The following is a 15,301-nucleotide window of genomic DNA, read 5'->3' on the forward strand; positions in this document are numbered from 1 at the left end:
TTAACTGCACCGGGAAATCTCGCAGACGCCGGCGGTGAACTCGGGATCTTTGGGTGAGGGGAGGAGACTGACGAGGAGATCGGAAAATGCGCCGATGATGAACTTGTGAGTGCTCTTAGGGTTGAGCGCGAGATAACACAGGAGCAGCTCATGCAGGAACTCCCAGTTAGATTTGACCTTCACGCTCTCGTCCTCCGTCTGGTGCTCACGCGCCTCCACCATCTCCTGCATGGAGCGCCGGAAGTCGAGTTAGGGGTCGGGCGAGTAGGTGGGCACTTGATAACATGATATTCATGGCTAACCTGACAGAGCTTGAAGGTTGAAGAAGGAAGCAAAACGCAGAGAGAAAACACAGCCACACAAAATTTATTCAAACATAAAATGATCTCAGCATAGCATTCTATTACAACCAGCTGTAATAGAAACTAATTAGGACAACATTAAGGCTGACTGACAGCCGTCATACATACCATTAGCTAAGGAAACTAATTAGGACAACATTAAGGCTCTAATTAACCAAGTACTGATTAACTAAAGAACAACTCATTATTTAACACCGCCACGCTGTTGTGCTTGAAGGGCGCGTGGAGAAGAAGAAGAGATGGGAGGCGAAGACGGCGGCGGCGGCGGCGGTGTCTGTGTCGTTTTCCGTTTCTGTGGTGGAGAGATCGGAAGACTTAATGGAGCAGGAGGTGGTACGTGGCGGAGTCGAAGAAGGCGTGGTCTTCGTCGTAGAGGGAGTTCATCACCCTGAAGGCGGTCGAGGCGGTGGAGGTTGTTGTTCGACGGGAGGTGGTTTGATAGTCAAGGGTGGCGGCTTGTCCTTTGGGGCTCTGTCATCCCTTCCGCTTGGCATTCTGTGAGAGAGAGAGAGAGAGAGAAATAAAAAGAGGAAGAAGAAGAGTGGGAGATTTAGAGCATCTGCTGCCGTATATGATAAAAGAATGGAGACGTCTGGAATACACCGGAGTGTCCGTGCTCCGGATATGTTTTCTGACAAAAGTAAAAAGTAAATAAACCTGTTTACCCATCACGGAGTTGCTAGGCGCGTCGGTATTAGTTTTAATTTTTTTTGTTATTGTTTTCCCTTTGATAAGTTTTATGGGTTGGATCCGGCATTAGGCGGCGGTAGTGCGAAACGCAGTTTAGGTCTGGGTATCTGTCCACCATCTGTCATCGTTCTTTGTTTTCTGGGTTGGATCCGGCATTAGGCGGCGGCGTATTGAGATCATCTATAACTGGATCCTATTCCGTTGTGCTGTTTTCGTATATCTGGAAACGGGCCGTGTCGAAACCATTCTGATCGATCTCCCATTCGAGCGTAAATCGATCTCCCATTCCAGAGTAAATCGATCTCCTATTCGAGCGTAAAGGTAGTCGTTGTTGATATGAAACAAACTTGTATCATAGTTCATTCCTGTAATGATTTATAGATTGTTGGGTGCGAATAAAAGCACTCATTTTTTTGAATAAAATCAGTTAACGTGCGTTGTCTGAGGTGGCATCGCAGCAGCGTCGCAAGGACTACGTTGAATCCGTTGTAAGTTTAAAAACTTCAAAACCCTGTTTTTATGAGATGGAGGTTGAAATATGAAGTTTTGATAACAAGGCATAAATTTATGTTTCCATGACATATTGTATTAACGCCGTTGGTTGAATCCTTTGCTTTGTTGTGCAGGTCGATCTCCTCCTGTCCGTATTTGCCGCCGAACTTAAACAGTCCCCATGGGTCTGTTCGGAAGCAGCTTCATTCACCTATTTCTACCCAGCCATATGCACAACTGAGGTTAACGACTATGACTCTGGTGTATGCGTCATCAGGAATATGCAGTTCTACGGACAGCGTTGGTATGAAGGGGTCAGTTACCAAACCATTCTTTATGTTTGAAGCGCATAGTAAAGCGTAATTGTCGTTGAATCTCTTATCTGACCAATTATCTGCATGCCTATATGTATTGTAGTACAATTCTGGTGATCAGAGAATGAGGATCGCCCTTGAAGTAGTCAACAGCCCCCTCAACGAATGTCGCGATGATGTCTGGGATTGTGTATACCTTGAGAAGAAAAATGCCAGCAATTTGCAGGATCGTTCAGGATCTGAAACCCTTGATCCTCTACTTGACCGGGCCGGAATGAGGTTGAAGCCTCGTCTTCCTCGCAGATGAAGTTAGCAGGTGTTGTGGTTGTATGAATATCTGAAATCGCCCAGAAATTTTGATGCGGGAATCTGTATTTGCATGACATAACAATTAAACTTTGACTGTGGTTGTGCATTTTTCGCATTCATACTGGGAAAATATGTTTCGATGTGTCAAGACTAGTGTTGAATAACTGTTTACGGCCTTCCTTGTGTGGTGCCTATGTATGGGGTTATATCGAGATTCAAATATATTTGGCACGACCGCCTTTTATTGAATGTGAATAAGTAGAGTATATAATCAACAGGTTCGGATGTTCAACCCAATATATTAATAGTAGATTTAGTATCCGCGGCAGTTTGTAATTGAAGCTGAAGAATACTCGCCAACAATACACGTTGCTCATACACTATATACATATCACAGTGAAAGTGGGGCTATTACAAAAACAACACTTCATTGTGTCATGTCCGAAATAATAAAATGCTTCAATAGTTATGGTTTGTAGGTTCAGAAATCAGAGTCTGGAGTAGTATAAAAGTTGAGGGCACAATCAGTTACAATTTGCAGTCCAAAATCCTGACAAATTCTTTTTCCACCTCGCATATCTGTCAAATACAGCACAATATAAGAATTTACTCATAGTACAAAAGGTAATGAACATGAAACTGAAAATGAACTTATCTGAATACAACTGAGATCTATAACATTGAGGATATCAGGTAAAGATTGAAGGAATAATTTCATATATCATTGCCAATTGTAGGGAGCTGAGAGTACTAACAGTGTAGCAAGTGTACAATCTGAAAGAAACAATTCCAATTGTTTCCTTTAGACCAACAGTACTAACTAAAATTTACTTTTAATTGGATCAAAAGCTAATTAAGATTTTCTCTGCCTTTTTACTGTGAGACACCAAATGAGATCAGTTTTACATTCCTTTTTGAAATCTTGTATTCATTCAAGCTTTCAACCTAGAAACCAGTGAAAAATTAAACAAAATCTTTGTGTCACTGTCTGAGCACATAAAGAAATACAATCAAATCCCAGATGGACTAAAAGCCATGTAAAATCGGAAATTCTTAATCTTTCAACAGTTCAACTGAGTCTGACTTTTCTTAACATTAATATGATGCTATCTGTAACCAACCAAAGGTGCACAGTTTGAAGTTTTGTTATTCGAAGAAAACTTAAATTCCCCGTAGTCTGAAACTATCTACGAAATCAGAAACTTTTTCAGAAAATCCTCCAACTTCAAGCACACTTCCATTTTCCTTATCACGAAATGTAACACATGCACTTGAAACAAAAATCATATTCAATGACTTAATGTCCCTTATTTAAATCAGCAAATAAAGAAGAAAAAAATAACATAAGTGCGTTACATACTGAAGAAATCAAACAATCGCAAAACTGAGATCCCCTTGTCAATGACAGTGGAATAATAACAATTGACATCGAACATCTTAAAAAACGGTGGTGTTAGATTTAAATTAGAACATACAAATGAGGTGTAATATACCTGAACTTGAAAGAGCTATATATGAGAGCTCACTGTTCACAAAGATGGTTATTGAACTGGTACCCAGATCTGCAATACAAAAAAGAAAAAAACATTCAAATTCAAAACAAATTCTATGCTGCAAAACCAAATATGTTGTTCAAGGTCATTTTGACAAAATTGGACCAAATTCTATGCTGCAAAACCAATATGTAAACTACTTGCATCTGTGAGACGATCCCATCGTTGACATTAATACGCAGGGTGCAGCATTGTGTCCAGCAAACCAAGTCCTTACAAACACTAATTTTTGTGGGCCAACAAGATACATGTCTATCGTCGACCCGTTACAAAAATCATAATTCTGCTTAAACGCCATATATCCATCCACAAACCGAGATGTGGACCCTGATTCACATAATTTCATCGTGCACGTCTCACCCTCCATTGACTGTATGGTGAAAGACTTGTCCGAAGTATGTAAATATCTTTGGATGAACTCATGCGGGATGGTCTGCACACAAATTAATATTAACATTACAATACAATCAGTGAGAATAACCAACAACAAATTTGTGTTACTTATTTTGGCAGGGTACATAATTACCCCGTGATCGTCTTGCAATGTAGAAACGAATGTGGGATACAAACGGAGTTGCTCCAAGCTGTAAGTATCCCCAAGACATCCCCGTATGTTTCGTATTCCAATAGCGAAGTGTGATCCCTCCAAAACAAACTGGACAGCCTCCCCTCAGCATCTTTGGTGTACCTAGCGAAAAATAACGGATCCTCCTGCCCTTTTAACCGCATCCAGTTCACGGCAGCTTCAGCATCACCATGCTGTTTATTAATTTTTTTTTCCGCATCCAACCTGTTATACAAATCTTTCAGCAAGAAACCCACAAACTCCGCCCCCCCTGATTGCTTTAGTAGATAGTCGTAAGCTGCGCTTGTGGAAACTTGTGCTTCTCTCAGCGCTTGCACTTCATATATGTCTTGAATCAGAACATGCCTATTGGAACGCAGTAAATACCGCTCGGAGACTTGTGCAAGCTCATGGTTGTGGTCTGTAACAAATTTGGATACATGATATAGTCCGGACTTCTTATTTAGCTTCACCCATAACAACGCTCTGCATCCGCTTCTGCTGTATTTTATTCCCGAAAAACAGCCTTCTTCTTCCCCTTACACTTGTCACTGAAAACGTTACGCTTTATCTTCCCTCCTTCCTCATATTCAAAAGGAGGTTGCTTATTATTTCTTAACTGTTTGCAATACCCCTCTTTAGAACAGTTCCAGCTCCTTCTAACAACCACCTCAACACCATTTACTACTAACTTATCCATCTTATTCTTCCTTATGCTAAACCCCATAATAAATCCATAATACGAGTAGAATTGCTCGGCTTCATCCAGGTTTCTAAAAGATATATCTTCAATGTCTTCTAACTTAAGCGTCTTCATGTTCTTCCCCTCCAAATGTAAAAACCAATCTGTCTCAAATACAGCTCTTAAACCACCTACTTTTACTCCCTCTTCCAAATCATTGACACACTTATTCGAATCCATCCCAATTTTATCCTCCACAAACTTACCGCTGTCCCCCTTTTCAATATTGCTTTTTGCCTCCTCTTTGTAGTCATCACAATCTTCCGTGACATTCGCAATATCACTCTCTTTTCCGTCTGAATCTGTCTGCTGGTAATATTTCTCCTTGCTGAACCGGAGACCACCGTCATCAATTTCCGGGTCAATATTCATCCTCTACTTCAATTCAGTATTAAAAAAAAAACAATGATTATAATTGTTGTCGCCATCTGCAGAAATTTACAACAGTAACATGTCAGATAATGGTAACAAAGGCATTTACACTTACAATAATAATGGTAATGGTCACATTCTGCGTATAGGAACATGATTGCAAGAAAGTTTGATTCAACTTTGAAGGCAAACCAGCCATGACTATCCCATGGAAGACCACAGACAATAAGTATGGCAGCTAGTACAAATGAAGGACCATATTTTCAGCTTCCCAATTTTTCTGGCCATGAATATCTTAACGTGGAATGTCTATAACTAGTACAAAATGAAAAAGTAACTATAATTTTCTTCACTACCATAATTAAGCAAGCTAACCATTCAGTTGTTCATACTCATGTCGATTGTCATGGGAGGGCAAGGGAAGGTCTGATTTTAAGTTCTAATTAGGTACAGAACGTATCATTCTCAATAATGGCAAAGAAGGTATTTCTAGCTTCTGCATTTTGCTGCAGGACATAATGTAGATATGATGCTTATCACAATGGTAGTGGGATCATAACTTGCAATCATAACAATGACAAATTTGAATTCTAGTATAGGGTATTAGAATAGTACCCTCGGTTGCTATACTTAACAACCAATAGAAGGACAGCCATATAATGTAAGGGACATGCAACTCTCACATTGCTTATCGAACTGAAGTTGAGCAGAATGTTTGGGTCATTGGGTGCCTCAGAGAAAACTCAAAAGAGAAAGAAATAAAGGAGCAATGGAGGCTGTGGTGCTCAAGCTTCTACAATTTAGTTGAGATGCTACCTCATATTATTTTCAACTAGATCGAAAATCAAACATAAAGCAGATCAAATTCAAGTATCAATTAACCACAACACAATCAAAAACAAACATAAAAACATTACAAAATTCATCAAAACAAAAGCAAAATCCTAATTGGAATCGTTTACATCCAACACAGAAATCCTAAAAAAACGAAGAAGAAGGGATCTAGAGGACGAAACAAAACGATCGGAGAGGAGAAATTGAGCCTTAAACCACTTACCTTCAATTCAGCTAGGGAGTCGTGTTCCTGGGTTTCAACATCAAACGACTCTTCTCTCTCACTCCTTGTATGGATCTGATTTTGTGGCTGAAAACCCAACCGTATCCCAATTGAAGCTTCTTCAACACAACTCGACCTTCTTCCCCAAATTCACTTTAGATTAAACAATTGGGTTATCGCCCAATCGAAGCTTCTTCAACACAACTCGACGTTCTTCCCCAAATTCAGATTAAACAACTGGGTTATCGCCCAATCGAAGCTTCTTCAACACAACTCGACGTTCTTCCCCAAATTCAGATTTACCCACGTCCGTCTCTGAATTGCGCTCGAAAAATTTACCGATGAGTGCATATCACGCGCTCAAAAACCTGCCAATGGACGAGCGACACGTCAGAAAACATATGCGGAGTACAGACACTCCCGTGTATTCCAGAACTCACCGTAGAATCTTTTGATACAACATGCAGGTGTCCAGACAGACACGTAGGTCGGTGGAGCCGCATCGCTGACGTAAGTCACGAGCGTGGGCCTGACTGAAGTGGATAATCTCACCTGAGTCACCCTTCTTCTCTAGGTTAGATATCTCCCTAACAAAACTAACCTGGTTAGAAAATAAGATAACCTATTTTATAGGTAGAAGCTAAAAATTTTGGGCTGTGTCACTTTGTCTATGTAAATTTAACCTGGGTTGGATTTTTAGTCACCGGTGGACTTGCTCTCGTCACTTTATTTTTTTTCTTTTGAAAATAATTTAGTCTAAACATATCTAATATTAGACTCAAATCAAACATATCGTTGGGTTCTTCGTAACGGTATGATTTTTATTACTTACAAATTTATAAACATGAAGTTTAAAGAGAAAAAGAAATTATAACTATACTTAAAAAAAAGATACAAGTGGAATAATAATAAGGTTACTTGAAAACAAAAAGGTAAAATGGAACAAAAAGAGAAAATAATTAAAAATAAAAGTGATACACCTTACCAAATAGAAAGCTATATATATGCCTTGTTACTGTAGATGTAAGGCAATTTTTTTTTTTTTTTGAGAAACGTGGAATACCTTACGATGGGTGAAGGCGGTAAGGTATATATGCGTCTGGTCCAAATTGTAGCAACTTCATATCAGTCTCTCACAAATGATATCACACAATCAAAATATAAACAAATATGTCATGTATGTAGCACATCGACACAAACTGTATAGTAAGCTCATTTGCTAATCCTATTTCTTCATTGTGAATCGAGCCAAGCTTAACTTATCATGCAAACAATTTTTCTAGGAAGCCAAAATATATAGATGGGCTTCTTAGACGGATAGACGATGATCGAGAAGAAATATATAATCTTTGCTCTCTTGAAATGTTTGGTCTTCTTGCTGCTTTGATTGATGGATAGAATCATGAGAAACAAACGGAAGATGAAAATGACAGGTTCCGAATTCAGAAGAGATTGATTTCAATGTGATTCTGTGTGAAAGTGACGCCACGTAGTTTCCACAACTTTGATCCTATCTATCATGCATCATGAATCAATAATTCTTGATACATAAGCAGCATAAGCAACTCTCCTTTCTCTCTTCCATTCTAGGATAATGTATTTTTGTCCTCACCATCCATAATCTTTTGCATTCGTTCGTGCTTGTTTCTTACAAAGTTTTAATGAAGTCCCTGTAAATATAGCTTTCGTTTTGTAGAGTTCTTTATCGATAAATTTTTTGTTATGTTGTGCAGCATCCACACCAGAACACCTATTAGACTAGCAATTGGTTCACATACTCTTTTGCATTCATTCATACTTTTCTCGAACAAAGTTTTAGAGAACTCATTATAAGTGCCTTCGTTTTGTAAAATTCTTAATCGTTCAAAAACTTTCAGACGGTGCGTTACATCAGAACAACTGTTAGATTAGCTCGACAAAGTGTATTATATCCAAGAACAAGTTGAGATAACATAATCATAAACTCCCCACTAAACCAAACACAACGGAAATAATAGTATTGTATACAATCTTGATAAGCAACGCAATGGTGGGATGAAGTCATGAAGCTCATGCAAGGAATTGAAGCACGATTACTTGTCCCGACCGGAAAATACCAACGTCATTGTCCTTACCAGAGAGACGTGGCGCCATATGGGCGCTCGGAAAGTGAAACCGAGTAGGATCCAAATAGCCAAAGCACACATGCATTTGGGATTTTGATTTCGATCACTTCGATATATCAGTGCGTCATTCATAGTCCTTATCATGGATTCATTCAATCCCAAAATCACACATGTCACATGCCACGTTCCATCAAACTCATATTCATAAAAAGCTGCTTGCTTGTGATTTGTGATCACTTCTCGCTTTCTAACTCCTCCTTTCTCTCTGACTCACTCAACCACCAAACCAAACAAGCTAGAAACTAGAACAAGTTAGAAAACACAACCCAGAACTGTGTTTGATCCTGGTTTTCAATTTTGTTTGATCAAAGCTAGAGCTTTATGCACAATGCTTGGGAATGGGGTTGTTGGGATCGTCTCGGAGACTGTGAACAAGTGGGAGAGAAGAGCACCATTGACCCCATCTCACTGTGCTCGGCTGCTTCACAGTGGCAGTGACAAAACCGGAGTGTCTCGGATCATTGTGCAGCCTTCGACCAAGCGCATCCATCATGATGCATTGTATGAAGAAGTTGGCTGTGAGATTTCAGAGGACTTGAAGGAATGTGGCCTCATTTTGGGGATCAAACAACCCAAGGTTTGCTAACTAATCAAGATTGTTACTTTTGGTTTTGCTTATGTAAGAATTGTTATAACAATTTTGTATGGGATTTTGGTGCAGCCGGAGATGGTTCTTCCGGATAGAGCTTATGCGTTTTTCTCACATACACACAAGGCACAAAAAGAAAACATGCCGTTGTTGGATAAGGTATTGGTTTCTAATGGATTGTGATGTTTATCAAATCTTCTGTGATCTTTTTGTGCATGTATATAGTGATGTGGTTGTTTTGATTTATGTTAGTTGATGTTTAATGTGGCGGTGCAGATTCTAAAAGAAAGGGTGTCTTTGTATGATTATGAGCTAATTGTTGGGGATCATGGGAGGAGATTGCTGGCATTTGGCAAGTTTGCTGGTAGAGCTGGATTTATTGACTTTTTGCGCGGCTTAGGACAAAGTATGTTACTGGATTCAGGTTTATCAGTTTGTTATGATTGAATTTGGGGATCAAGTAAAAGTATTCTCAGCTTTAGCTGGTTTACTTTTAATGTGCGACTTTAGAGCTTAAAATAGTGGATTATCTGTGCTTTCATTTCTTTTCCAACAGTTCTTGTTTATAATGTTTAGTTGATTTCAACCTTTATTTCTTCTCTTTTTCTTCCAATGTTTGCTTTTCAAGGGTACCTAAGTCTTGGATATTCGACACCATTTCTTTCGTTGGGTGCTCCGTATATGTATTCATCTTTGGCTGCTGCCAAGGCCGCAGTGATTTCTGTTGGAGAAGAGATAGCAACTCTGGGATTGCCGGCAGGAATCTGCCCACTCGTCTTTGTCTTCACCGGTTCAGGAAATGGTACATTGAACACGACATTCCTTTCGTGACTATTAACAATGTTGTCAACTTTCTGCTTCATATTTTTGATGTCTTCTCCGGTTGAAGAACTAATCTTATGACTATTGTATATACAAGTGCATTCCTGAGGTTGTCTCACTTGTAACAAACTATGATACATTTCTCAGCTCTGACGTAGGACTTTACTAGTTCTTATGATCTGATTCTATCACAATTTGTTCCCGGCTGTAGTTTCTTCTGGTGCACAGGAAATATTTAAGCTTCTTCCTCATACTTTTGTGGAGCCAAGCAGACTTCCAGGAGAATCTGGGACGGTGTGAACCAAACTCTTTCTGCATAAATGTTTATGACGAATTCCTTCTTGCCCTTGAGTTTCACATGTTGTCCTTTTTGGTTAACCACCAGGATGCTGCTCCACCCACCAGGACATCAAAGAGGGTCTTCCAAGTATATGGTTGTATTGTGACTTGTAAAGACATGGTTGAACACAAAGATCCCAAAAAATCATTTGACAAAGTAAGTTCACTCTTTGTCATTTTTATCTACTTTATTGTTGTCATCATCTAAGATAGTAAAATACTGACCCAAATTATTGTACTGTGTTTCAGGCTGATTATTATGCACATCCAGAACACTACAACCCAGTTTTTCATGAAAAGATAGCTCCTTATGCATCTGTAATTGGTCTGTATTACAGTTCTCCATCAAATAAGATACCATGAGTCTATTACATTTCATATTGATGATTCAATTTTTACGTAGATAAATATATTACCATTTTATTCTTTCCTTCTCTTTGGCAGTGAATTGTATGTATTGGGAAAAAAGGTTTCCTCGATTATTGAGTACCAAGCAGTTTCAAGATTTAACAAGGAAAGGATGTAAGCTTGTTGGCATCTCTGATATAACTTGTGATATAGGTGGATCGATAGAGTTTGTTAATCAAACCACACAAATTGACTCACCGTTCTTCAGGTATAGTATCAACAATAAATGAATTGTTCAAAATGATAGACAAGTTAATGAAGTTATGTTATATATCATCTTCAACCATGGTCTCAGATATGATCCAGTAAAAGATTCTTACCATCAGGACATGGAAGGTGATGGTGTGGTATGTTCAGCTGTGGATATTCTTCCAACAGAATTTGCAAAAGAGGTACCTTTCATAGGCATTTTGTTCAGTAATTGTAATAATCTTTTGGAAACATGAAACATCAAGACCAGAAAGTGAAACACTTCTCATTTTCATGAAACTTGTTGTGGAAAGGCTTCCAAACACTTTGGAGACATATTATCCGAATTTGTTGGCTATTTGGCTTCTACAAAAGACATTAGAAAGTTACCTGCACACTTGATGAAAGCTTGCATAGCTCATGGAGGAACACTTACTCCATTGTATGAATACATTTCTCGCATGCGAAAATTTGATGACTCAGAGTAAGTCTCAGATCCATCTCATGTGTCGTACCCCATTGTAAACACTTGCCCATTTTTCATTTTCTTACTTGTCTTCTTTTGTTGATCTAATAATTATTGGACTAGTCACATGTTAACCTTCTGCATTTACAGTGAAACATCAAAAGGTCATGCTAGTCACCACTTTAACAAGAAGTACACCACATTAGTAAGTATCTAAGAGTTTTTGGATTATGATAATTGGATGTTGCCAATTGCTCCTCTTTCATTATTGATGAATATTGATGAATTCACTCTCTAAATGACAGGTATCTCTCAGTGGTCACTTGTTTGATCAATTTCTGATAAATGAGGCCTTAGATATTATTGAAGCTGCAAGTGGATCCTTCCATCTGGTGAAGTGTCAAGTTGGTCCAAGTTCTCATGCTATGTCATACTCAGAACTCGAAGTGAGTAGGCCTCAAGTCCAGTTCGATCATAGGAGAGAGAATATGCTACTTCTATTCTCTTTCTCTATCTGCCTAATTAGCTCTCTACTTGGAATTGAATTTAGTTGCAGTATAACTTCGGTCTGAATAAACTAAAATTCTTTGCTTACATAATTAGATACCTTGCATAATATTATTGCATTGCTATGAACAGGTCGGTGCAGATGATGAGGAAGCTCTGAATAAAATTATCGATTCTTTGACTTCTCTTGCCAATCCAAATGAAAATCAAGTGTTAAAGCAAGAGGCAAATAGAATTTCACTGAGGGTCGGTAAAGTTCTGGATAGTGGAGCTAAGAAGGAGAATGACACGAAAAAGAAGGTCGGGGTTCTAATCATTGGAGCAGGACGGGTCTGTCAACCAGCTGCCGAAATGCTAGCATCAATTGGTGGAATGTCGTCCCAACAATGGTATAAAACATGCATGGAAGGTGACTTTGAGGAGAACATTGATGTTCAAGTTACTGTTGCATCTCTCTATCTAAAGGATGCTGAAGAGGTATGTATGTAACAATGTTGGTATTAGTTTGTTTAGAACGGGATGGTGCAAGATTGTCTATATATCTCTCTATATTTTTTTCATTCTTTTGCATTTGAGTGTTTGATACTGGAAGATTGGATGCAGATCACTGAAGGTATTCCAAATGCAAACCCAGTTCAGCTTGATGTGTCAGACACTAGTACTCTTCATAAGTATATATCAGAGGTAAGTACTTTTCAGAAGTACACTGAACAGGTATGCTGAAAGTGTACTGCAAAATGCCGGGATTAATGCTTGAAAGAGCAGTTATGCATACTCGAGAAAATTTCAACACATACTTGTTCAACATATTGTGTTTAACTTATAAGTCCACTATTTCTCGAGTCATTGTCAATTCTCTTTACCTCTTTCCTTCCATCATGCAGGCTGAGGTTGTTATAAGTTTACTGCCTGCTTTTTGTCATGTTACTGTAGCAACTGCATGTATTGAGGTACTTTACAGTGTCTCAAAAGTTAATTTTACTTTGTTGTAAAGAACAGAAGCATAGAGATCATGAAAGATTCCTAGTCATGACCGATACAGGATTCTTCATGTATTGGGCCCTGTTATTTATTTTGATTTTATTTTAGCTAAGAATATGTTATCTGTACATGCAGCTCAAAAAACACCTTGTCACTGCTAGCTATGTTGATGAAGCCATGTCAAAGCTAGATGAAAAGGCAAAGACTGCTGGTATTACGATTCTTGGCGAGCTGGGGTTGGACCCTGGGATAGGTAATGATTTAGCTGACCATGGACAATTCCTTCATAATACATTTCTATAGAAATTTCTAGAGGCATGATATCACCTTCCATTATTCTGTCCTACTTCAGATCACATGATGGCGATGAAGATGATCAACCAAGCACATGTTCGCAAGGGGAAAATAAAGTCTTTTATTTCTTACTGTGGTGGACTCCCATCCCCAGCTGCAGCAAACAATCCTCTAGCATATAAGTTCAGGTATTTGTTGGATTGGGCACACTCCTTACTTCATGGTAGTCAAGCTTCGATTGGATAAGTGGTTACAATACAGACAAGTATAGGGTTTTAACTTCTGATTTTAGTCCTATGTAAGTAACTAATCAACCATTTCAGCTGGAGTCCTGCAGGAGCTATCCGAGCTGGACGCAATCCTGCCACCTATAAATCTAACGGTGAAATTATAAATGTTGATGGTAAGTGAGGAAAACAGATGATAAGTCCACTGTTATTTGACTATACACAACATGGAATCAGTTCTATTTAGCATAGGAAGATGTCATTATTTTGGAGGTCTTTGTTCAGCCTTTCACTTTTATGATACAAAATTACAGGTAAGAATCTATATGATTCAGCTGTGAAGTATCGGTTACCTGGCCTTCCAGCTTTTGCGCTAGAAGGCCTTCCGAATCGTAATTCACTAGTTTTTGGAGACTTGTATGGCATTGGAAAGGAAGCATCAACCGTCTTTCGTGGAACCCTTCGCTATGAAGGTATGGCATGCGTGACATTTTAGATTAACTTTTGGACATATACACTTGTGTACATACTTGGCTTGATTGTTAAGCAAGATTTGTTAAGTAGGATAACAAAGACATCAGGTGGTTAGCTCAGTGTGCTATTTTCTTACAATTTCGCACGAATCATTCGAATAGGGTTTGGCCAAATAATGGGAATACTGTCAAGAATTGGCTTATTTGAAGCCGAACCTCATCCACTTTTTAAGGATGGAAAGAAACCCACACTCCAGATGTTCTTGTCCGATCTTCTCAAAATGAAAAGTGATGAAGTGGATGGATCTCTGAGAGGAGAGAAAGCCATCAGTGAAAGGATTATCAGTCTTGGATACAGCAAAGAGCAAGAAAGTGCAGTAAGGGCAGCTAAAACTATAATGTAAGCTTATTATCTCTTGCCATTTCCCATTCTTTCAGTACCAAGTAACGCTTAAATGGACTGAATTGTTACTTTGTGTGGAATAGATTTTTGGGACTGCATGAGCAGAAAGAAATTCCTGCCTCCTGCAAAAGTGCTTTTGATGTCAGCTGTCTCCTCATGGAAGATAGGTTGGCATACTCCAGCACAGAACAGGTAAATTCCTCATCAGCAAAATTCAAGTACAGATTTTAGTGGCCAAAATTATGTGCTACTGCAACTTGTGGGATTTTTGGTCACAGGATATGGTGCTTTTACATCATGAAGTGGAGGTTGAGTTCCCGGATTCCAAACTCAAAGAGAAACACAGTGCCACTTTACTGGAATTTGGGACAATTAGGAATGGTAAAATGGTCACTGCCATGGCTTACACTGTTGGTATCCCGGCTGCCATTGGAGCTCTGGTACTTTGTTACACATTTTTATTCATTACACTGTAGAGGGAGGTATAGTGCCTAAATGAGTATACCTCAATTGTGGTTTTGCAGCTCATACTTGGAAACAAGATCAAAACAAGAGGTGTCCTGAGGCCTCTTGAACCTGAAGTATACGTCCCAGGTAACCAAACGATGAAGCTTGTTTGTTTTTCAGATTAGTCGTTTATCAACAAATGGTGTCTAAATGTAGTGGTTTGTGGTCTGTGCAGCCATGGATATCCTACAAGCATATGGTATCAAGGTAATGGAGAAGGTCGAGTGATCCAAATGATCAACTTTCCCTGCCTTCTTCCTATGTATAGACTCAATTCCGCATCAAGTTTCATGGAGTTGCCCGATTGGAAACAGAACTCCCCAGGTGGAATTATAGAACATATAATATGTAACGGGGCTCCAATGACAAGGTTTTGCAAAGCTTTCTTGGTGGAAAACGCACTACTTGCAAACTGGAGGAGCTTCCTAATGCTACATTTTTGTATGCAAAATAACATTGTGAATAATGAACTTGA

General features: G+C 39.0%; 2 protein-coding genes and 1 non-coding gene across 3 annotated transcripts; 1 reads left to right on the forward strand and 2 right to left on the reverse strand.

Moving 5' to 3' along the window:
- On the reverse strand, positions 1-920 carry LOC101299037. Its single transcript, XR_183835.1, has 3 exons — positions 471-920; positions 303-311; positions 1-225 (listed from the first exon to the last, which is right to left on the reverse strand). It is a non-coding gene; the product is annotated as an uncharacterized LOC101299037 (transcript).
- A 1,598-nt stretch (positions 921-2,518) lies between these two features.
- On the reverse strand, positions 2,519-7,768 carry LOC101310448. Its single transcript, XM_004287635.1, has 3 exons — positions 6,897-7,768; positions 6,457-6,824; positions 2,519-5,455 (listed from the first exon to the last, which is right to left on the reverse strand). Exon 3 carries the CDS (start codon positions 5,397-5,399, stop codon positions 4,794-4,796), a length of 606 nt encoding a protein of 201 aa, XP_004287683.1. The 5' UTR covers positions 5,400-5,455; positions 6,457-6,824; positions 6,897-7,768; the 3' UTR covers positions 2,519-4,793.
- Positions 7,769-8,890: 1,122 nt separating this feature from the next.
- LOC101310736 (alpha-aminoadipic semialdehyde synthase-like) lies at positions 8,891-15,260 on the forward strand. Its single transcript, XM_004287636.1, has 24 exons — positions 8,891-9,198; positions 9,283-9,369; positions 9,487-9,616; positions 9,839-10,012; positions 10,244-10,326; positions 10,418-10,528; positions 10,621-10,696; positions 10,816-10,987; positions 11,075-11,171; positions 11,283-11,452; positions 11,585-11,639; positions 11,740-11,880; positions 12,074-12,418; positions 12,545-12,625; positions 12,826-12,891; positions 13,058-13,175; positions 13,275-13,404; positions 13,540-13,619; positions 13,758-13,916; positions 14,079-14,316; positions 14,403-14,511; positions 14,598-14,759; positions 14,844-14,913; positions 15,002-15,260. The coding sequence occupies exons 1-24, from the start codon at positions 8,950-8,952 to the stop codon at positions 15,052-15,054; spliced, it is 3,156 nt and encodes a 1,051-aa protein (XP_004287684.1). The 5' UTR covers positions 8,891-8,949; the 3' UTR covers positions 15,055-15,260.
- Positions 15,261-15,301: the final 41 nt, after the last annotated feature.

The sequence above is a fragment of the Fragaria vesca genome, linkage group LG1, assembly GCF_000184155.1.
Source record: "Fragaria vesca subsp. vesca linkage group LG1, FraVesHawaii_1.0, whole genome shotgun sequence".
NCBI lineage: Eukaryota > Viridiplantae > Streptophyta > Magnoliopsida > Rosales > Rosaceae > Fragaria > Fragaria vesca.

What these genes read in the sequence shown, in the direction of transcription:
- LOC101310448 (XM_004287635.1), bottom strand. Translation starts at nt 5,399, where the DNA reads ATGAATATTGACCCGGAAATTGATGACGGTGGTCTCCGGTTCAGCAAG.
- LOC101310736 (XM_004287636.1), top strand. Translation starts at nt 8,950, where the DNA reads ATGCTTGGGAATGGGGTTGTTGGGATCGTCTCGGAGACTGTGAACAAG. An exon ending in TGTCATACTCAGAACTCGAA is followed by an intron (nt 11,881 to 12,073) that starts GTGAGTAGGCCT and finishes TGCTATGAACAG; the next exon opens with GTCGGTGCAGATGATGAGGA. An exon ending in TAGCAACTGCATGTATTGAG is followed by an intron (nt 12,892 to 13,057) that starts GTACTTTACAGT and finishes CTGTACATGCAG; the next exon opens with CTCAAAAAACACCTTGTCAC.